Here is a 24,438-nt window from a genome sequence, read left to right as displayed (position 1 = left end):
AGCAAGGACTCCAGTTGTAGGTGCTTCCTCTGCTCAGCCACGACAGAAGCGCAGCCGCATATCTACTCTATCTCAGCTTGAATCTACTGCAGTTGCACAGCCTGCTAGTGGTACCACTTCTACATCTGCAGTTGAAGATGATGATGATGAGGAGGAGCCATGGGGCCCTCTATCTGACTCTGATGATGATCCAGAGATTGATCGACATGATCTTGGCTCCTTTGACAGTAGCTACTAGCCAGTAGTTGTAGTACTAGTACTGGAGTCTGGTCACAATTTACTTTTGTTGTAGAGGCCATTTCTAGCGTCCTTGGTTATGTGTTTTTTGTTTTGAGTCTTTGATCATGTATGACAGTTGACTACGTATTGCCATTAGGTACCATTTTGATATAATGGATTGATTCATGAGCCTACTTTGATCATATGTTGTCTTCCATCTATATTATAATGCTGTGTGTTTGGAAACATGAATGAAAATCTTTAAAATTATGTTTTTTTATAAAAAAAATAAATATTTAATGTATTTTTTACAACGATCGAGGCATTGAAATCGAGCCGGCTGAGTCATTACCCTTTCGGAGTCGGAGTCGGAGTCGATCCTCGGCCGAGTCGGAGTCGGAGTCGGAGTTTTAAAACTATGGATCAATCAACAACTACAAGAGGACCTCGATGCAATATAAAAGTTTATGTGGAAGAATGATTTGTTGTGGTATCAAGATTGCTTGTACTTATGTAAGAGTTCTCAACTCAAAGAAAAGGTCCTTTTGGGATTACACACTTCTCTTGTAGGAGGGCATTTAGGGTTCTTGAAAACATACCATTGGATCAAGAAAGATGTTTTTGGGAAGATCTTACTGTAGATGTGAAAAAGTTTGTATGGTATACCAACAAAATAAGGGGGAGACAATCAAGACCCTTGAGCTGCTACAACCATTCTAGCCATACCAAGCCGACATTGTGAAGAAATTTCAATGGATTTATTACAGGTTTAACTAAATTTGAAGAAAAAAATGTCATTGTGGTAGTGGTAGATCGAGTGACAAAGTATGCACATTTTTGCTCTCTTTCTAATCCTTTTAAAGCAAGTACAATGGTAGAAGCATTCTTGGAAAGATTCCAAATGCTACATGGAATATCGAAGATTATTATAAGTGACAAAGATCCAATTTTGACTAGAAATTTTTAGACTAAATTATTTTCTTGTCTAGGTACTTAATTGGCTCGCAACTCATCTTACTGTTCTCAATCTAATGGGCAAAATGATATTGCGAATACATGTTTAGAAGGATATCTATATTGTGATATGTAGAGGCAATGGGTCAAGTGGTTGCCCTTGGTAGAATCATGGTACAACACATCCTTCCATATTTCATCAGAAATCTCCCCATTTATGGCACTTTCTGGATGTCATCCTCCATCCATCACGTCACCCTTGAATGGGACTGTAAGGCCTCAAGCAGTGGACGACAACATAGGGCACCAAAAATAGGTTTTCAAACTATCAAAGATGAAATTGGTTATAGCACATAACATGATGAAACAAGAAGTAGATAAACATTGCAATGAAAGGGAATTTGAAGTGGGGAATTGGGTATTTGTGAGAATACAACCATATAAAGAGATTTCCCTCAAGTAACAAAAGGACAATAAATTAGCATTGATGCATTATGGCCCTTAGAAGGTGTTGTAGAGGATTGAAAGTGTGGCTTACAAATTGGAGTTGCGTCCATTTTCATGTGGTCTTCCTTGTTTCTTGGTTACAAGATCCCAATTCAAGCTATTTTACCATAGATTAATGAAGAGGTGCCATGTCGACACTAAAACCGCTTATTAAACCCTAAGTATTAGTTATTATGTTTTTATTATCATATTGTTATGTCAGTGAGAACCTTTCATTATAATCTACCCTTTGTCTCCTATATATGTACTATGGAAACATAGTCTTAGGATCATCAAATCTTGTCTTATATGTTTTATTCATTGTAAAAAGAGATTTCCCCATCATAGTTGATTGTAATTGTTGGTTTCTTATAATTTTTAATGCCCAAGGTTCATAACACTAGCCCTTCAGATCGGGCTCAACATTGGTTCATGTAGGTTTTGGATCTTTTAGTGTCCATGGGCATTCATATGGACCATCTCCCTTCATTTAGATATTTTGTGGATGCACTTGACCACCTCCTACCTACTAGACATGAGTGAAATACAATAATTAGGGATGACATTAAGGCAGTTTATCCAAATCACTTGGGTTAACCCTCATGGTGGGTTATGCCCAAAGATGGCCTTCTATGCTGAACCCTTCTTGGAGCTTAGAGATTGAATCATTGTTCAGCCATAGTATACACTCTGCCATTGTGTACACGCTCTTCACATGCCCCTAGGCCAATTCAAGGTGGGTTCTCACAAACTTAGGGTAGAGACAAACAACTAGATCAATTGATGAACTTCTTTGGTCTTAACTCTTGGGTAAGGTGCTTGTCCTCCATGAACTTACATTTTCAAAGATGATGGTTTTAAAGAGTGGCTGATCAACTTGCCATATCTCTTTGTTCCTTTCAATGAACTCACTGGCTATGAAGGTTAGTTGGTGATGTGGAAAAGTAGTATGTTGATGTGGTTTTGATCAATCCACTTGCAAAAAAATACAGAAGGAAGTATGCCTTGAATAAACAGAAAGTAGTTTTTGTTTTGTGAAAATGGGGAAATTTCTAGAAGTGCCTAGTTATGTCCAATAATTTTGTGTTATCTGAGCTGAAATTTTTTGCAGACATCTACGCTGACACTAACTCGTTTTTTTGATTAAAAGCTATTATTTTTTAATCGTTTGCTATTTTGACAAATTCAACTTCCTTGAAGGTGATTCTGAAACAATTATTTTAGGGTCCCATTAGGTCAAGTAATGCCCATGCAACAAAACTGAGCCAAGATATTAATTAAATGCACACCTTCCTTGAAGATATTTCCATAATCATTCATCCATAAAGTTGTTTAATACCTTAAACCCTGTGATGCCATGATAACAAAATCATCAAACTATGCCAAAATAATTCAAGAAATAGCATACCTACTTGAAATGGATTGAATACCCTGGAGATTGTTTGAATAATAACTTCTTATCAATGTAGATATTTTCCTCCTAGATATTTCTAATGCAATGGTCGTATTACCTTGTAAGCTTATATAAGGCAGTTTATGAAGAAATTTCAAGCCCCACTTCGGTTATCAATTTTCCTTATCACTCCATGCATTTAGTTTTAAATCCAAGCATGATAAAAATTGTAAAATCTGGAAATAACTATTTTTTTGAAAACACAAATTTAGAGATTTCACAATTGCTGAAATTGTAAAAATAAAACACAACAAAATTATGAGAGCCACACATAGAAAATAACACAGTGATTTTTTGTCAATGTGACCCTGGAAAACCCCCTACAACTCTTGGGGAAAACCAGTTTGAGAGGTCTTCTTTATTTCTGAAAATGCTTTTACAGAGAAATTGAAATACACAGTAAAAATTCCAGCAATCACAAATTACAAGTTATCTCGAATTCCATACTTGAACTCCACCTCAAAAATCGTGCCAATCAGCGAACAACACATAATTTTTTACAGCGATAAAACAACATTAAATTTGCACGACTTGCCTCGAAAAATGTGCCCAAAACTTGTATGGATTGTACGGATTTCAACAGTATGACTTCCTCGAAATTCGTGCCCAAATCCGCTTCGAAATTCATGCCCAAATCCGCCTCGAAATTCAGGCCCTTGATGTTGTCTCTCTTCAATTTCTGTGCTGCCCCTCTTCCTCGATTTTTGTGCTTTTCTCCTACTGTACGATTTTGCTTTGGGATGTGTGCCAATAAATGTTGATGTCCAGATTTGCTGAAATGTCTTGTTGCTGCTCTCATTCACTTCCTCACTGCTCAGAAATTTTCTCCTTGCTCTCTCTTCTCTTTCTCGCAAATGCTCATGAAAGAATAAATTGATCTTTCCCTCTTCTCTTCTCCTTTTAACTCTCTAAATGGCTTTTTAGGTTAACCAAAGATCTAATGGTTGAGATTCATTTAGATCTAGGGATGAGAATAAATGTGCATTTAATTTTCACTTTCTATTTTTTAACTCACACACTTAGCTTTTTATTTCCATAGTCACTTTTTCACTTTTTAATTCTTCATTGACTTTAATAAAGTTACTTTTAAATTTGAATGTAACTTTACCACTTATAAAGTCACTTTTAAATTAGAATGTAACTTTACCACTTATAAAGTCACTTTTAAATTTAATTGACTTTGCCACTTATAAAGTCACTTTAGGAGAAAAGTAAAAATAAATTTGGACACTTTTCCTCATTCCAAAGATCAAAGCCTTAGGGATGCACTTGTCCTCTGGTACCCAAATTTTAACACATCTTATCGAGGAAAGTGTTCCTCACCACTCTCATCTTGTCTCTGAAGTAGACATGCTTGTCCTGTGATAAGGCTTAGGTGAAAATGTCCGCTACCTGCTCATTTGTGGAAATGTACTCAAGCCTGACAACTCCCTTTTGGACATAGTCTCTAATGAAGTGATACTTGATTTCAATATGCTTTGACCTGTCATGAAAAACTGGATTCTCTGTGAGTTTTATGCAACTCTGATTATCACAGTGAATTACTGAAGGTCTCAACGGCTAACCAAATAAACCAAACAACACCTTGCGAAGCCATATGGCCTCACAACTAGCCAAACTAGCTGCCATATATTCTGCCTTAGCTGAGCTCAACGGAATTGACTGTTGCTTCCTGCTGATCCACGACAGAGATGCCGAACCCAGCTCAAAACAACACCCGGAAGTACTCTTCCTATCTGAAGCACAACTTGCCCAATCTGAATCCGTGTACCCTGCCTGTCTCACTCCATCACCTTGTCTATAATCTAGACCAATATCCACAGTCCCCTTCAAGTAATGAAGAATGTGTTTTGCAGCCACCTAGTGCACTCTCCTGGGCTCACACATGAACTGACTCATAGTGTTAACTGCAAAACATATATCTCGTCGAGTTTTGACCAAGTACATCAAACAACCAATCAACTTTCTGTATAGAGTAGGATCCGCCAACTTGGAATCAGAAGCGTGAAGCCTTTTCCAGTTAGTGATCATACATGGATTTGCGATCTTCCATGTGAAATCTGCTAAGAATATCCACAATGTACTTCCCTTGTCCTAGGAAGAAATGCCCCTCCTCCTGCCACACCTCCAATCCCAGAAAATAATGCATCAAGCTGATATCCTTATCTCAAACTCTGAAGCAAGATCTCTCTTGCAACCCTTAGTGAGTCTCTCTGCACCAGTGATGATCAAGTCATCAACATACAACACCAGAATGAGAGGTTCCTTACCCACCACAATGAAGTATAGGTTTGGATCAGCCTCACTCTTTGTGAAACCCAACTGCTGCAAGTATGTATCAATCCTAGAGTACCAAGCTATACGAGCTTGCTTGAGGCCATAGAGTGCCTTTTTCAATCTACATACATGGGACTCCTTGCCATGCACCCTAAAGCCCTGCGACTGCTCAATATAAACCTCCTCCTAGATGAAGCCATTGAGAAATGCGGTTTTCACATCCATTTGCTGGATCTTCCAACCTGTTGACCACTGGAGTGGCACCTGATGATTATATGAAGACTCCATGCCCAAGGATGATCCAGAGGACACTTGTACCATCAGTGATCGTTAGTCAACAGAGTTTTTTAACTCTACTTCTATCTTCTCATCATCTTTCTTGTACTCAGATTACACACCCTGCGGGGAATTGTAATAAGTGATACTAGTAATGATGAGTTTTGAGCTTGTAACAGGCTTAGGATGTTGGGACTCGATCAGCAAATGAGTACACCTTGGAGTGTTTTTTTAATCTGGTTAAATATCCCTTCTTTTTCAGAGGCGGATAATTTTCTAGGTTTTTTCACTCACGTTTTACTCCAATGCCAGGGCGACGGTTTGAAGATTGAGCCCTTGACACATTTTAGTGTCTAGAGTCGATGTATATTACCATACTAGATCACACAAAAAGTTTCGTGGAATTTGGCTAGGTCTAGGTAGGATTTTTTAATAATTAAAAATTTCTCGCAAAACGAGATTTTTTAAATTATTTTCTATGTAATGGTGTAAATAAGTGGCCTACTCACTGAAATTCATCCTCAGAGGCCCAGCATTATCCTCGGACCCACTTTGGGGGTCAGAAAATGACTTAGAGTCCTTCAAAAGCCGATTTTTCAAACGACACTGGCAAAAAATGAGAAAAAAATGAAAAAGATCAATAATTGGAAAAATTTCTAAATTTTTCCAAAGACAAAGAAAGTCAATCAAATAACATTGCAGTTCCAAATGAAATTCAAATATGATGTGGTAATTATGTGGAGCCCACCACATGAAGCCACAACTCAAGTCAAATGGTTCAATGTTGAATTAAAGAGGCAACGTTGAAATATTACGTATGGATAATAATTTACATGTGATTTAATTCAAATTAATGGATTTGATTTAAGCCAAAGTCTTGTGTTAAAAGTGTGAGTGGGGAGTGGACCCCACCTCACCCTCCAACTCTATGTATGGTTTATCAAGGGCAAATATGCACATGCCATAAAATCCAAAGTCAAAGCATTGTCTCATGTACGCTGCCATCAAAGAAACTCCACTCAGTCAGCAACTAAAGTTAATAACGCAGCACATGTTTTGATATCAGTTTTAGTGGGGACAACTCTGCCACATGGGACAATTCTTGCCCCCCTCCATTCCATGCACACCAAAGACATACACTACCAACAAATTAAATCATACGCAGCAGTTAAAGGCAGCGATATGTTGATGATAACACACAGATCTGATTGGCATTGATTTGGTACACATGGGGCACATGATCGTTGTATTTGATTTATGGCTAGTTTTGTGGGATATTGCTCCCATTCATTTCCACAGATTTCACACTTGGCAATAATAAGATGCGCACACATGCTAGCAAAGGGATACGTTGCCCATTTTTTATGCCACCCACAACAGATTTGAAGATATTCGATGGACAGTCAAGGAGTCAAGGTTGCCACCTACAGCCAATCATCTTGTCACTTGTGATTTGATTTTCTACATTGGGATTGTCAACCATCTCCACTTGTCGTTGGAATTTTCCTTGGGATCATCTCCCATTTTCTTATTTATATGAGTCTTGAGCTCTCATTTGTATTTTTAGAACGAGCTGTTGGGCTTGAGGAGCCTCTGCTGGATTTTTGTATTCATCTTTCATATAAACAAATAAAAGTCTTTGGGGTTACTAGCTTCTCTTGTGGTGCATTCTTTGGTTGATGAGGTATACCTGTGTCATTTGATGTTATTATTCATTTGATTTTACATTGCTATCTAGTTGTTTTTTTTGTGCATTTGCTTGAGGGCATTATTGTCTAGGGAGGAGAGATTTGCAACTATCTCAAATCTCCTTTGGGCTTGGCATATTTTGTGATCTTGTTGTAGCTTGTTATTTTCGGTTGAATGACAAGCTCAACTTGGTCTTTATATGCCAAGTCTCTTTTGCACTAACAATTGGTTTGCAGACATTTTTGCGTTCAAAAGATAGGTTGCCAACTCTATTGGAGTGTGAGGACTTCTTCGGTTGGAATAGTCACCTCCAAGGATATCAAAGATCCCACAAGTTGTTCAAGCCAACAATCTCATAAGACATCAAGAGATTTATTTAAGAGGGGGTTTCATGAGCCCTTTGCTTCTTTTCTATCTTGAAAAAATATCATATATTTTGTATGCTAACTCTTTTGCTTGCTTTCCTACAGGTGTTCTTGGAGGCAATTCAAGTTTGAAGAAAGAGAGTTGAAGCACAAACTAAGTAACCTTTTTCGATTTGGAAACCCAAGTCTAAGTTTATTTGGGCTTTCATTTGAAAGCATTTCACTTCATTCTAAGCAAAAAAAAAAAAAAAAAAAAAAAAAAAAAATTCATTTCTTAAAGAGCAGTTTTTTGAAGGCACTGGTTGTTTATGTATTTCATGCTTATCTTATGTGTTTATGGTTATTGCTCATATCAGGTTTTCTTATAAATCTTAAATAAATAATCTATTTAACTCTAACAATTCTCCTAGAAACTCACATCTTTTTTAACTTAACTTTTCAGTAGGGACCACCCCCCTTAGCTAACCTAGGAGATAGCTCAAACGGAGAGACTCGGGATTAGTGTGACAACCCCTTCTTTGAGTTCCTTGCCACCAACCACACCTTGTGGGGTTAAAGGCTTTTCTCACTGACTTGTAGGTAGGTGTAGGCGGCTGGGTCAACACAATTCATCTCTGTTGCAATCGATATAATGGAGCAAATAGATGTATATCGAGCTACTGGAGCGAAGGTATCCTCATAGTCAACTCCCTCTACCTGTGAGAACTCTCTCGCCACAAATCGAGCCTTGAACTTCTCTCGATGTTGCCATCTGCAACATGCGTTATCTTGTAGAGCCATCTGGAAGTAACTATTGATTTACCTTCAAGCCTCGGCACTACCTCCCAAACATCATTCTTCATAATAGAAGAATACTCCTCCATCATGGCCTCTCCCTAGACCTGTTGGTAGACTGCCTCCTCATAACTAGAAGGCTTAGAGTCAACAATGCTTGTTACCAATGCCATGTAACCACAGAACCGCTCAGGTGGTTTACTCTTTAACTTGTCTTTTTGGCCCAACAACTGATGTGGCCTCGCACAAGGTATTTTGAATCCACTTGGGCTTCCTATTCTCTGAGCATACTTCTCCCACTGGAGTGAAGGAATCCTCATCATCATCAGATGCCTGAACTCTTGAAGACCTGCCAACAGACCTCATGCCTGAATCTGTGTCTGTAGATGCTGAAGTACCGTGCGAACTTTCCATTAGTGGAATACCGTGTGAACTGCTCTGTGGATTGTCGTGCATGCTGTCCGAAGAACCACTCACCTGGCTTTGAGAGCCAATACTCACTGATGGACTTGACACTGTAATCGATGTACCTCCTGATCCTTGACCACTGGATCCCTGTGACTGACTCAGCTGCTCTTGAGGGTTTGGTGACTCTAGATACTCTAACTCTCGTGACCTCTTGAAAGCTCTCTCGTCCTTGAACTTCACATCCCGCTTGACAACCACTTTCCTCTGCGCAAGAATATAAATCCGATAAGATTTCTAGGTCTCGCTATAACCCGCAAAGGTGCCCTTGTTTGTAGTGGGCTCTAGCTTGGTCCTGTTCTCCTTGGGGACATAAGAATATGTAAGGCACCCAAAGATACGAAAATGCCCAACATTAGGCTTCTTCCCAGAAAAAGCCTTCTACAGAGTCACATTCCCCAAGGCACAATGTGGACCCCTATTTTGCAAGTACACAGCAATGTTGCAGGTCTCTGCCCACAAAAATAAAGGTAAACCCTGATCATAAAGCATGGCTTTGGCAGCCCCTGCAATGGATCTGTTATTCCTCTGTGCAACCCCATTTTGCTGGGGCTAGTAAGGAGCTGTGAACCCCTCATAATGTCTGCCTCAGCACAAAAATCAACAAACTCACCAAGGGTATACTCCCCTCCATTGTCTGACCTGAGGACTTTGATCTTCCTACCTGTCTGGGTCTCCACAAGAGCTTTGGACTCTTGAAATCGCTTGAAGACCTCACTCTTGGTCTTCAAGAAATAAATCCAGGTTTTCCTGGAGTAGTCATCAATGAATAAAACATAGTACTGATAGCCACTCAAGGATACAATTGACGTTCGACCACTCGCATCGGTATGAATCAAGTCAAGGATCCCGGTCACTCTGCTGCCACTGTTGGGAAAAGGGGATCTAGCAAAATTCCCCATAGCACATCCTCTACATACATCAAGGTGATCAGAACTGAAATCTGGCACACCAGTGGTGATCTCCTGCAATTTACTCAAGGCCCCATGATACATGTGCCCCATCCTGCGGTGCCAAATCTCACAAAACTCTGAACTGCTAGATCTGTTGTCGGTCCTGTCACGGGTGCTGCTACTCAATGCCATCACGGGCTGGAATGAGAACTTGTACACCTTGGCATTGTGCACACCAATCTCTCTAGCTGAAGAAGCTGGAGTTCCCTTAGCATATATAAGCACCACCGCTCTCCTGAACAACACATCATACCCTCTGTCCTTAAGTGCTGAGACATATATCAGGTTCTTCATTCCAAGCACATATAGAACATCTGATATTTTCAAGGGAGGTTTGGGTCCCCTATCAAATGTCAATGTTCCCACATCAATTGCTCTAATAATGCTGTCATCAACATACCAAATGCTAGAAGATGCTCTGCTAGTAGCAAGGAATGCAAACTCCCTCTGAACCTGCATGGCAGGGGATCCTGCACTAAAGGCCTCACAAGCTATGAACCCAAACTCCTGAACAAAGCTTTCTGAGAAGCTCGCTATCTCTGCGGAAGCTGCCATGGGTTTGTCTTTCCCTTTTTTGTTCTTCTTCTCCGGACACACAACAACATAGTGTCCCAACTTTTGACGGTTCCAACATTTGACTTTGGAATAGTCTTTCTCCTTGTTTATCTGTTTGCCTTTACCTTTGCCTTTGCCTCCACCGTTGGAAGCTTGCTTCTTTGCTCTGCCCTTCTTGTCTCTTGATAACAATGCCACATTGTCATCCTCCTCCACCTGTTTGGCTTCCTCAAAATGGTTTTTTCTGATCTCATTTTGAATGCAATCATCCCACAACCTCTCCCAATCTGGAAGGTTTTCCCGTGCAACAATGCCATCCACAAAATTCTCCCAAGTCTTGGGAAGACCATTCAAAGCAATTCTCACCAACTCAGTGGGTGCAATGATCTCACCTATGGCTGCCAACTCATCTCTCACTGAAGTGATTTTTGTGAGGTATGTTGTAGCACTATTAGTGTTAGCCATTTTAATGGCCTTTAGTTTCTCCTTTAGGACCATTTTTCTGTTTTCATTTGAGCTCTGGTAAAGACTGGTCAAGGCTGTCCACATCTGATGTGCATAAGTCTTTCCTCTCACATGATGAACGACATGGTCTTTGATTCCTTCCAGAATCAATCTTTTTGACTTAGCATTATTTTTGTTAAACTTTGCGAACTGTACAGGGTCAACAAGTACTATAACTGGGTTCTGTGTGGTATTTACCATAATGCCCCAAACTTCTACTTCCTCAAAGATGCTCAAGATTCTCTCCTTCCATGCACTGTAGTTGTTTTACTCATCCAACTTGTCTTCAATTCTAAAACCCAAAAACATGTTTCACTGTCCTACCAAACTGAATTTTCAAATTTGTGGTAAAGGTTTCTGTTTTTTGTGTAAAAATCAGCTTGCTGTAATTTTCACTTTGCTGTCCCAAACTGCACTTTTCAGCAAACCAAGCTCCGATACCATGAAGAAATCTCAACCCCCACTCTGGTTGTTAGTTTTCCTTATCACTCCATGCATTTAGTTTTAAATCCAAGCATGATAAAAATCCTAAAATCTGGAAATGACAATATTTTTCTGAAAACACAAATTTAGAGATTTCACCACTGCTGAAATTGCAGAAATAAAACATAGCAAAATTATGACAGCCATACACAGAAAATAACACAGTTATTTTTGGTCAATGTGACCTTGGAAAGACTCCTTACAACTCCTGGGGAAAACCAGTTTGAGAGCTTTTTTCTATTTCTGAAAATGCTTTTACAAAGAAACTGAAATACAAAGTAAAAATTCCAGCAATCACAAATTACAACTTATCTCGAATTTCGTGCTTGAACTCCACCTCGAAAATTGTGCCAATCAGCGAACAAACAAAACATAAATTTTTACAGCAATAAAACAACATTAAATGTTGTACAACTTGCCTCGAAAAGTGTGTGCAGAACTTGTACTAACTGTATGGATTGCACGGCTTTCAGCAGTATCACTGCCTCGAAATTTGTGCCTTTGTTGTTGTCCCATTTCCTCAATTTTTGTGCTGTCCCTCTTTTTCGATTTCTGTGCCTTTCTGCTGTCCATATTTTGTTGAAATGTCTTCTTGCTGCTCTCCTTCACTTCCTCATTGCCCATAAATTTTTTCTTTGCTCTCTCTTCTCTTTCTCTCAAATGCTCATGAAAGAATGAATTGATTTTTTCCTCTTCTTTTCTACTTTTAACTCTCTAAATGACCTTTTGGGTTACCCTAAGATCTAATGACCTAGATTCATTTAGATCTAGGGATGAGAATAAATGTGCATTTAATTCTCACTTTCTATTTTTTAACTCACCCACTTAAATAAAAATCCACTTAGCCTTTTATTTCCATAGTCTCTTTTTCACTTTCTAATTTTTCATTGAATTTAATAAAGTCACCTTTAAATTAGAATGTAACTTTACCACTTGTAAAGTCACTTTTAAATTAGAATGTAACTTTACCACTTATAAAGTCACTTTAGGAGAAAAGTAAAAATAAATTTGGACACTTTTGCCTATGCCTAAGATCAAAGCCTTAGGGAACCACTTGTGAGGTAGTACCCAAATTTTAACAGTTTATTATTCCTATTAGGAACATGATTCAGAATATTTAATGTGCCAATAATTTGTTATTAATTGGTTGACGTAACACCAGATATGGATTCTGGTACATAACATAAATGAATGTGGTTTATCTTGTCAGAAAGATTCCTTGCAGTTGTCTTTGCACCTAGTATCGATCCTTGAACAATTTTGATCTCTCAAAGCAAATATTGCTAGGGTACTAACTCACATATTTACTTTTGATTGCATTGTATTTTTATTTTGTTTATGCAGGTTACTTTATACAAGTGGTATTTGATTAGGGTGGTTAAAAACTGTCCTCAGAATGGCATCATTGATGATGAAGAACAAGTAGCTGTTGGAGGGTACACAACACCAGAGTAAGAGATATAGGAAACCTTTCAGCTGGTTGCTGGGTCAGCTGTTTTATGGAGGCTATGTTGGTGTATCTTCACCTTTTTCAATTTTTATCCATATTCATCTATGTGGTTTACATTGTTACAGTTTGCTGGATTGTGAGGAGTTTAGGACAGCACCTATAGAATCCCGTCTAGAGAAATGCAAGCTGAGGACGGTTGATGGGCTTGATGTTCTCCTGATGGGTACAATAGATGAACAATGCACTAATGACAATGGTTTTCCTTTCCAAGTATGGTAGATGATTTCTGTTTCTCTTTTAGTTTGGGGTATTTTATGATGATTACTTACTCTATGTTCTAACTCATAGTTCATCAGGTAATCCATTTATTCCTGCATGGTTTTCCATTTAACTGGAACCATATTATCAGTATATCCAATAGGAAACCAAGTTTCAATATGCATATTCTACCAGCTAGCAATACAGAAGATTGTGCAAGCAAGGAAAAAGTGGAAAAACCTGACTCTGAGTGCCCAGTGGTACAGGTTGATGGCACAGAGACTGGCAAATCAAGTTTACTGGAACAAGAACAAAGCTTGTCCAGAACAGATTCTCGAAGGGAATCCTCACTAAGGCGCAGTAAGAGAGTAAGACACGACTCCCAGCCTGCTAAATTGTCTGAAAAATCTATTTGTTGCAAGCTAAGCACAGAAGACAAGCCTGAAAAGCTTTTCACAGTTGTGGAATCACAGGAGAAATCTAATATCTTAAAAGAATCAGAAGCTAACTTGAGTTCAGGTGCACCTAATAAATCTTTAAATTTCAAGTCCTCAGACATGGACAGTCATGTACAGATAGTCCAAGAAGATAAGTTGACAGCTTCTGGAAAAGAATTTGTGGGATCACAGGACAATCCTAATATCTTGAAAGGAACAGAAGCTAACTTGTCCCCAGGTGTTCCCAGTAAATTTGTAGAAAAGGAAGCTCCAAGACTCAAGTCATCAGATGTGGACAGTGATGTACAAGTAGACCATGAAAATATATGGACAGATTCTGGCTGTGAATTAAGGAGGACGAAATCTCCAAATTTCTCAGCATTTCATGTTGGCAGAGGTCCTGTAAAAACTGAGAAAAATGTTTCACCAAAATACAAGAGCAAATATTTCAAAAAACAGATCGAGGGTGGGAGTTCTCATGATGAAGTCAAATTAATAGAGTCTACAGGAACTGTGAAGATAAAAGAAAACAATGCAAACCAGACCATTGACAAGTTACCTTATTCCGAGGGTGACGCTGATAACAGAACTGATAACCAGGAAGTTGAACAATCATCCTGGAACAATGTCCATTTGGAGCAATTAATTGATAATTGTTCTCCTGTAGAAGAAGGGTCGCAAAGTCATATTTCGGAATTTGCTGACATTCGTTGCAAAAGGAGGAGACCAAGTAAGTCAGATACTAATAGCAGGAATGTGTATTCTCAAGCATCAGCAGACGTATTATGTGATAAAGGTACAGTGATGGATGGCATAAGTAATAATTCTGATGGTAAAAAATTGAAAGATATGACTGACTGTGAGTTGCGTCAGGAAATTACCCCCAAAAGGAGAAGTGGCAAAGATCCTGTTAAAACTGAGGAGAATGTTCCACAAAGATATAAGAGGACCAAAGAATCCAAAGAAAAGATTGACTGTGTGGGTTCTCTTAATGAAGCCAAATTGGCAGAGTCTACAGGAACTGTGAACATCGGAGACTGCAATGCAAACCTGACCATTGGCAGGTTCCCTGATTCAGAGGGTGATGCTGATCTTAGAGCTGATAAGCAGGAAATTGAGCAATCATCCGAGAACAAGGTGCATTTGGAGCAATTGATTAATAATTCTATTCCAGTAGAACGGACCCGAGAAATTGAAATTCCTATTTCAGAATTTGCTGTCACTGGTTCCAAAAAGAGAAGAGCGAGACCACGTAAATCCAATACAATAAGAAGCAGAAATAGTAGAAATGCATATTCTGAAGCCTCAAGGGGCATATTATGTGATGAAGCCACTGTGATGGATGGTAGAAAAAATAATTCTGATGTTAAAATTATGATTCGCTGCGAGGAGTTGCATCAAGAAATTACTCCTACAAGTCCGCCATTAGATAAAGCTTGCAAAGGGACAGATGAGACAGTGCATGCTGAAGAAAAGAATTTGGCAGAATTTGGTCTTTTACATTTCCAGAAACCCGTTTCATCTTCTTCTGCAGAAAATATACCCTTTTCATCAGGAGATAGTCACATTAATAATGATGTCAATAGAGTTGAGAAAGCTGTGAACAAGACGAAAACAAAGAGAGAAGGCAAAAGTAAAAGTAGGACAGGGGATGCAAATCTCATGTGTAATGTTTCAAATGGGCTTGTGTGTAATGAGATAACAATGAAGGATGGTTTAAAGCTGAAGCTTGATGATATCAGTGAAATTGTGGATGGTGATCTGAACCCAGTAGCTGTTGAAATTGAACATGACATGTCTGCTGAACATGACACTGAACTTGGTGTCGACCTTGTAAAGGAAACTATTGATAAGGATAAAGATAGCCTGCAAACTCAAAAGAATGGTACAGAAAGAACCACAAGCACTCTAATTGGTAAAAGACAGTCTTCACATTCAAAGGTAAGTTCTCGTGTATGCAATGCATATTATGCTTGGTTGCAGTCAGGGTTCATTTCAATGTTCATATGTTACTTTTTTCTAATTATTGGTTGTGATACTTGGGGACATTTTTGTCTATACAATGTTCTGCAGATTCCACCCCCTCTTCCTCCATCCCGAGTACAAACAACACCTGAAGAGGTGTCCAAAGCTTTTGGCTTAAAGACTTCAAGATCTGGTGAAATTTCTGGAACTTTTCTCTGGCATTTTTAAATTACATGTAAATCTTGTAATGCATTCGGAACAAAGTAGGCAATTCCAAAAAATATTGTATTTTAAGATTTTGTAGGAAGATATCTGTTAGTATCAGAGTAATGATTGACTACAGACAATACATGTAGAGAGTTGGGACTACCGTTGTTCAAATGATGAACAGATATTCTGATATAAACATCTGGATTTAACATATCCTGAAATTTCATTGACTTTCATTGCAATTTTTTAATTAACTCCACCGTGTTGCCCCCACTTTTACTGGGATTGTAATTATTTGAGAACTTAATCAATTTCTGTAGTCTAAATGTGCTACGAATTGGCCCTTTTCCAGCCACTCAAAGCAATGTGAAGGAAACCAGCATATTTGGCTTGAAATCTGGCCAGAATCATTTTAGGTTTATGGAATTGCAGATATCAGATGTTAAGAGTGCACAATCTCATTGCAGTAGTGGTTTTCAAAGGTGCTGAGTTCATTTCTACATTGGAAATAGCAATTGCCAAAATTTTGATTTTAACAAATATTACCTTACTGGAATCTGGTGATGGCAAATTGGAAATGGTCGAAAATGTAGATTCTAGAATGCTTAGCCGTCTTCTAAACAATTAGTATGAACTTTGTTTATGTCCATGGAATCATTTCTAAACTCTGCTAGCATAGCTGTCATTTCTTTGGGTTAATAAATAAAGTTTTGTTGAGGCTTCTTACATTAATAAGTTCTATGCAGGGCGAATACTTGTGCCGCCACTAGCTCACTGGTGCAACCAAACAATTGCTTATGATTGGGTTAGTAACTTTCTGTCTTAAAATGTTAAATAACTGATTTCAATTACCATAACGTTCAATGGATCTGTTTATTCTTTCAATCCTCTGTTTAGTCATTGTACTTGTTTTACTAAACTACACTAGATAATATTTGCTTCCAATTTATTAACCTTGGAGATAATGTTTATATCATATTTTTCAATTGTGTCCACAACTTGTTTTATGTTTTATGTAAGAGTCTTGTGCACAGGCATGATACACAAAAGCTTTGTTCGTTGGTTTACTAGTTGATGATAGTTCTTCATAACCTGATGCTATAAACTTGTTTATAATTCAGTATTTTTGCTTATAACTGTGTGAATAGCCTAATGTCGGAAATGACAGATGTCTTTTATATGGTCTTTGGGGTCTTGGTTTCCTATTTGTGATCTTTGGGCTTGTTTTACAATCCTTGCATCTTCAAAAGTGTTCAGGATCTCTCGAGGTTTATCAAGGTGTGGCATAATCTTCTTGAGACTCAATGCGAAGCTATATATTGCTTTTGAAAGCTTTAATCTTGGGAATTGTCTTGTATTATTCTTCCTGGACAGTATTTGTCTTTGCAACTTATTCAGAAAATTCTTCTGTGAGGTTATTATGTTATTCTATAATGGAAAAGTAAAAGAAATAACTTTTGGGGCCTATTCTACCTTTCTAAACGTCTCTTCTCAGAGCTAACTTGCTGGAGATGAGTGGTTGTTTGTAAGCTCAGGGCTGGTTGGAAACACATCTTTGACATATCATGTAATTCTTGAGTAGAACTAGAATCGTTTGCTGAGCAACTGATATTATGTAGCGAACTTTCTGAGAATTGTGGTAGAATAGAAAGCAAAGGGCTTGATTTTCAAAGTCACGAAAATAGAACTTGTGTTATAGATCTTCTAAAGTCAGATTTATCTTGATAAATTCCTTGTTGCTTAGTTGTCCTTTAACATGGTTGGATTTTTCACTTTAGTATTCAGTGAAGTTCTTCATGAAGTTAGTTCTCAGATGATAGCAATAGTGATTCAGAACTCTTGACCATAATGGAAATTTCTTGATATATTGCATAACACCTATAGAGGATTGCTTCCCCTTTTTTTTTTGTCCCTGTTTGAAACTTTGAATTTATTTAGAAAGCCCCATTTATAGATGGAAAGATTATTCTGTTGTAGGTCTTTAAGGTTTCAGGATTTTGCTTTGGTCGTGAATATGATTGTAAGTGGAAGAGTTGTAGGTTTCATGGTGATTTTGGAAGGTATATTAATGCCTTAAGTTTAATGTTAGTTGTGCTTGACATCGACTTTTAGCTTCATGGTTTTCATTATTCATTGTAGGTGCCCTTGCAGAGTTTATTGTTCTTTTGAAATTTTCCAAGTGTTAGACAATGGGTGTTACCTCAATGGGTTTGGTTATGTCTTGGAAGCGAAGTTGTTTACTTCACCCCGAATGTGGAATCAAACATGATCAGGCTTTTAATTATGTTTTAGGATTTAATCGAGTGTGGGTCTCCATCATGTCAGAGGGACCTCGGGTCAATGCCCTGGAGTTATCCAATGTATTCTTTTCTTTACTCCATACATTGACTCTCTTGATGTCCCAAAGAATTATTTTTCAAAAAATTATTCTCTGTTGGCCCAATCATTGAGTCAATCTTTATTAGACCATCTCAAGTATGTGGCACATGATCATGTTGATACACTAATAGCTTGATGTCTTGACTATTCCAAGGATCAATTAGGTACAACCACATGGACCAATGAAACCATGCCACGTGTACATTGTGCCCATGCATATTGGTAAAGGAAAAACTATACTTGTAGATGTGGTAGGATGACACATGCTACATTGCAATTTTAGCGACATGCTCTAGCTAGTTGAATTGATGCACAAACCAAAGGAAACACACATGTACCAGCTTCCAATCAATGGATGGAATGTGTATGCACATTTGGAGAAGTCAAATCATCACGTATATGACATCGTGCTATTTTGACTACTACATGGTTTTCTTGAAGACTATTAATGGGCTAATGAATAAGTGTTGGATTGATGGCGAAGTCAATGCTCATCGGTCTATCTAATATGTTGAACCTCTTTTGATACCTTGATAGATCAATGGGCTTATACCTTGATTAATATTACCATGACAAAGAAACATTTATAGTCAAAGCTTGCCAAGTGGATGGATTGGATCATGCTAGATGGTAGAGGCATGGAAAGGCAAAAAGCAATCAAAGGATAATTATGAAATCTCTGTGCTGTAGATATACAATCATTCTGGTAGCTTGAGGAAGAAAGGGATACAAGAATTATTTGAGTAACATAACTAGTATCAGTTTAGTTGGAGTATTATGCTTAAGAAAAGTGGTACCTCAGTGGGATAATTTGATTGATGGTGTTAATGGGAAACACGTGAAAAGCTTTCAACTTATTAGTAATGTCCCCATTTTCAGTTTCCTCTATAGTACAACCAAGATGGATTTCCAAGGTATGTGATGGCTGGGCCATAGGAGCAGGATTACAAAATTGGAGGTCTCAGAGGTGTTGTGAGGGGTTTTATGGGATCCAACAATGTTCGCTTGATGTATTCTATCATCCACAGAACTTTCTTTTGGTTTTGCTGCATTTCGATAATTCTCATAAAACGAGGTTATTATTGAGCCTAAATTAATTATGCGTAAGGTGGCATTTTGGGAGGAATATATGACAGAACACCTTCGTGTAATAGCTTGTTGGAACCAGAACAAGAAGATCTACAAGATGAAATGATGAGAAGTGAATTCCAACGACAAAAGAAAGTATGGGGGGCAATTTACCATTTTCCTGGATTAAAAGTGACCTTTATTAATCACTTAATTAAATAAAGGAAGGGGAAAAGGATTAATTGAAGGAAAAAATCCAAACGTGACTTAAGTAAAATAAAATAAAATTAAAAAGTCACTTAGATGAAGTCAAGGGGGAGCTTCTAGAATAATATTAAAATAATCAAAATGAAATACTTCTAGAAGATTTGGAGATCTATCTATGAGATCATTTGGGACATCTTGGATTTGTGTATTTTCTTTGTGAGAGATTTTGAGAACTTGGTTCTCAACTTCAGGATAGAAACCCTTGGGTGGTTCGGTGAGAGTGGACAAAAACTCACCTCATCCCTTTGTGAATTCATTCAAAATTCATAGGTGCAGTTATCAATTTTCAGTTCAGTTTTGGAGGTTTGGTTTCAACATTGTAGCAAATTATTTTGGAGGCCAAATTATTTACCTTAGCTATTTCAGTTTGTATCTGCGTGTGAACCCTATCCATTTAATATAATAAAGTTGAACTTATTTCCATTATCGCATTTTTGAGTTGCCATAGTTTGTTTGTTCCATTTTATTGGCCATTTTCTATTAGATGGATGAAATTTTTATATGAAGAATTTTGGTTGAGTGAAGTTTCGAAAACTTGTCAAATATTCCGTTTGGAATAGTTTAGTGTTATAAGAGTTGGGTTTCTTGCCAGCTTGAGGGTTTTCTCTTGTGACTTGTCAAACCAAATTTATCATTTGTAGGGTTGATCTTGTGGTCAAGAATAGTGTCGGATTCCAGAGATTATTGTTAGAAAGCTGACCCAAGACATTGAAGCTGAGATCGAGTTCGTATGCAAGATGACAAAGTTCTTGTCACTGGGTCGAATCCCTTGGTGACTAGATCTATGCTAAAGCGTTCTTACGGAAGAAGATATCAATTGATTTGTTGAAGGATGGATTTACTATTGGGAAAGGCCTAAATGTTGAGTATTTGATGATGAAATATAAGGCTCACTGCACTCTTTGACGCGGATTGTCTAAGTGCAACAAGCAATTGTTATGGCAGGCTTGCTTAACAGAGATCGATTGCAAAATTTTTGTTTTTCTTTGTTACAGGTGTTATGTTCGATCTAAGTAAAAAGAGTTGATCCAATGACACAACAGACTCTTTCCTTGCATGAGGATGTGGTCTGCATTATGCAAATATCTGGATGTTTTGCATGCAATCTGGAGTTTCCATGAGAGCGTTGAAATCTCAGTGTGATGGTCAATCTAATCATTCTGGAGAGTAGGTGATTTCGTAGGGGTTGTGAATCTTTTGGAAGGCGCACTATTACATTGTTGCAATTGACTGCGAGCAAGTTTTACGAAGGAGCTCTGTGCACTCTGGTCTACGTGTGAGTCGAGTTTCTCTGATTGTTAGGTGGAAGTACGAGGGCTGAAGATCACCAACCTGAAGATTGAGTAACAGTCGGTTAGCAAGCGATCATGGCAAATCTGTTCTAGTAAACCTGAGACCGTTGCTGTCAAATAGACTCACAACGTCAATTGTTAGTGTAGGTTGTATGACTATAGAACACGCACGCGAAAGGGATTAAGCTGTAATTATTTGCATGGCCAGTATCGCAGTACAAAGTTCTTGATACAAAATGATCACAAGTTATTTGCACGAATTGCATAGCTAATTAGCATAATCATCTGTTGCGAGAAATTCGGATGAGAGGCACAAGGCTGTCTAGAATGTCGTCGTGGGATACTATAGTGGCTGTGGGTGAATAAAGGCGCGGGTGAGTGAATTTGGACCATTTCCAATGAGTTCATGCCTTGTCCATCCAGATGCCCGGATCACCAGATGCATCCCAAGAATGAGATGGGAAAACCTACCCCCTAGAGTATCCTAATGCAAATAACACTTGGGGAAAGAAGAAGTATCCGACCCAAATCAGTGTTGCATGAACCGCCCCCCTCCACATATTGCAACGCGAAACTGCGTCATGTGAAAAACTGTGAGCGTACTATATGTGGAATTGTGGTTTCAAAAATCGAAACTGTGGTTTTGTCAAAAAACCACGCTTCTTAGACTTTTAGATCCATTACGGTTCCATTCGTGGTTCCATGACAGTTCTCGTGCAGTTTCGTGGGTCACTTTTTTGTTGTTGTTGGAATTTTGGAAACCATGCTTCCTAGACACTCCCAAGGTACTCCCTTAATGCTCCCTAGATGCTTCCTCGATTCCCCCTAATGGTAATGTTAAATTCTTTAAGTAAAAGGATGAAAATGAAAGATAAAAGAGAATAGCACTTTCATTTTCATCCTTCTACTTAAATTTTTAATATTAGCTTGAAATGACTCAGAATGTTTGAGAGTGGTTCCAACCTCCTCAGACTTCATATGGAGAAAATAGAATTTCATAGCCCATTCAAAATTCAACAGACTTGCAGTTTTCAGAATTTCAGGATCAATGGGATTGTGACATTTCATTAGATTATATCATGTATGAGGGCATATGATTGGCATTTAATCAAGAGCACCAAGCCCTATATGTACCCTAGTGTTGTTGGTATTGATTGTTGAATTCCTTTGTCATGGCCTTAGCAAAAATGTACCCTTCACTCAAGTCAAAATCATTGATCAGGCATGTTAAGGTTTTTGTACGATATTTTAAGGCTTGAATTAGGTAGTTTGATAAAAATTGGGCAATGTTGATTAATATCCCTAGAGAATCGAGGGAGAGTGAAAGGCTAGACAAGAGGAGAAGAATCTAGATTCTAGATGGTTGATGCTCGAATAATTAATCATTAATGTATTATGGATGCCATTTCTATCTTGATTTCAATACAATATGCATGCTTTGATATATTCTACAACTAATTTGGCATTCATGATGTTTTTTTGAATATAAATGCAATGATATATCTATATATATATATATATATATATATATATATATGCTTCCAGGATGATTTGCTTCCAAGTATTTTTGGGAAATTATGCCTTTAATAGAACAATGAACATACTATATGAATTCACCACAAATGGCTCTCAAGTATGATATAGGGCTCCTCTGCCCACATAAGAAGATTCCAATTCCAATGGCTCACAAGAAGATTTACAGATTATGGCTCACAATGCTCATAGTGCTGTGGCTCACTATCCAATGTTGCTATCTTGATTGCATACGTATTTATTTGACTTCAATTAATGAGGAGTTTACATATATATAGGTTTTAGGAGCAATCAAAGTTGACCAAGTATTCCTCACACTCACCATTAAATGTGAAAATTTCTGAATCGAACAAGTCATAAATCCTACTGCAGTAAACTGATTTGCATTACCTACTTGTGTTTTTCAGTTTAACAAGTTATTTTCATAATTCTTCAAAACATATTAATGTAAATGCATTGCAATCTACATCACTATACAGATCAAGTACTGAAAAATAAATGAGACAATCATACAAAGGACACACTTATTTTTGGACTAAATATCCCTGGAAAAACCCAATGCAGGAAAACCGGTGCAACAGATATGAGGGTCTTTATTATTAAGTAGATTTCTGAATACAACTAGGGTGCCAATTCCAGCTCATCCAACAGAGAATAAACCCAACAGAAGTACCTCTATCCGGAGACAGATATTTAGGCGAATCCAACACCTGGAGGAACAAACCCCACAGATGATTGTGTTGTCCCCAGTGCTGGGCAGCGATGGCTGCTCCAAGCTCTGCGCTGTAACTGCGTCACCCTCCCAGCGAGCCTTCTCGGCTCAGAAATTGATTTGCTGAATTGCTGCTCTCTCTGTGTCACAAAAACCCCAGCGCTGCCTCTAAGTGACTGCGTCAGCTCCTCTAGCCTTTGCGTCACCCTTTTTGGAGCTGTGCTGTCTCTCTTGTTGCTGCTCTGCCTCTCTGCTATGTATTCTCGTCCTTGGACTGAAGTCCCTCTACCAAACTGCCCCTCTCTGCTAGAGATTTCCTCAATCGATTTTCCTCTTGAGAACTTCTCACTTCAGAAAATCGATTTTCTCTATCTCTCTGTGTGTCTTCTCCAACTGACCCCAAGCCTCCATTTATACTTTTCCTGCTGAGAAATCAACGACCAAGATTAAGTTTCTAATCAATGACTAAGATTAAATTAGACTTGATCCTCGTCTTTTAGAAGCTTCTCACCCATATTTTCATTAATACCCATTAATATTTTATTTTTCCTAAGTTTAAACTTAGGAACCTCATTAAAAATATTAATTATTTTAATAAAAGACAATCTGGGTGGAATTTATCTAAATGATTACCGGGTCTTGGAGATCTCATGTGTTCTAGTCCCTCCACAAAATTTTGGAGCTAGAGCACATCCGATGCTACCCAAAAATCAACACTCCCTCTTAGCGATGAATGTGCTCTAGTAATAATTCCCCGCAGAAGTATCACACTGATCCACGATATCGGTCCTCTGCGTTGCTGATGCTTGACCTGCTGCCCTTCATCCATTGCGTTGTTGCAACATGTACTGTTGCCCATGACATTGTGACTGTCACTGCGGCATTTGTACTGCAACTCCCTCTCAATATGCTGTATCATGCTACCCATAGCACTGCCATTGCTAATTGCTGCACTGCAACTCAGTTGTTGAGAAGTAAGCAATTGAAAAGTCACCCAAAAGCTGACATGCTGGTCAATCTCGATGCCCCTTGACGTTGAAGCTACCTCTGTTGCTAATTTGTGCTGATCCTCTGATGCTACTGCGCTGCTGTTGTATCTTCTTTGTGCCTTCCGCACTGCTGCAACACTCTACTGCGCTGCTTCAGACTTTGGCACTTTAGCTCTGCCACTGTTGCTCCATCATCCTTCACACCAACTGACTCCCGTCATTTTGCTACTGTCATTAAGGGCTCCTGTAGCCATATGTGATCCAAGAGTTTGGGCACCTCAAGGATCTTGCCCCACTAGGTACTATTCTGCACCAACAAAATCAATACCCCACCAACAACTTCAGATGAAGTTTGCGTTGCACCTCTAGCCACGACAACTGGAAAAATGAGTCTCAACAGTCTCTGCGCTGGCCCAACAATCATT

General features: G+C 38.4%; 1 protein-coding gene across 2 annotated transcripts in view; it reads left to right on the top strand.

The window, feature by feature from the left end:
- LOC149203777 (uncharacterized) overlaps positions 1 to 24,438 on the top strand; it is a 103,545-nt gene that overhangs the window by 68,181 nt on the left and 10,926 nt on the right. The window contains exons 2-7 of one of the 2 annotated variants that reach the window (XR_016253968.1): positions 12,798 to 12,904; positions 13,029 to 13,173; positions 13,260 to 15,539; positions 15,672 to 15,756; positions 16,126 to 16,255; positions 16,520 to 16,578. Coding sequence is in view for 1 of the 2 variants with exons in the window: in XM_089403550.1 (XP_089259676.1) it covers positions 12,798 to 12,904; positions 13,029 to 13,173; positions 13,260 to 15,539; positions 15,672 to 15,756; positions 16,520 to 16,578 (2,676 nt within the window). In the remaining variant the exon portion in view is untranslated. The remainder of the gene's footprint in view (positions 1 to 12,797; positions 12,905 to 13,028; positions 13,174 to 13,259; positions 15,540 to 15,671; positions 15,757 to 16,125; positions 16,256 to 16,519; positions 16,579 to 24,438) is intronic. The other variant, XM_089403550.1, reaches the window with a different exon arrangement.

This window comes from Pinus tabuliformis, chromosome 2_1 (genome assembly GCF_031772625.1).
Source record: "Pinus tabuliformis cultivar Carrire ecotype Pingquan chromosome 2_1, CPIR1, whole genome shotgun sequence".
In the NCBI taxonomy this organism is placed as follows: Eukaryota; Viridiplantae; Streptophyta; class Pinopsida; order Pinales; family Pinaceae; genus Pinus; species Pinus tabuliformis.
Note: the sequence above shows the minus strand (reverse complement) of the source record. Positions and strands in the feature narration are given on the sequence as shown.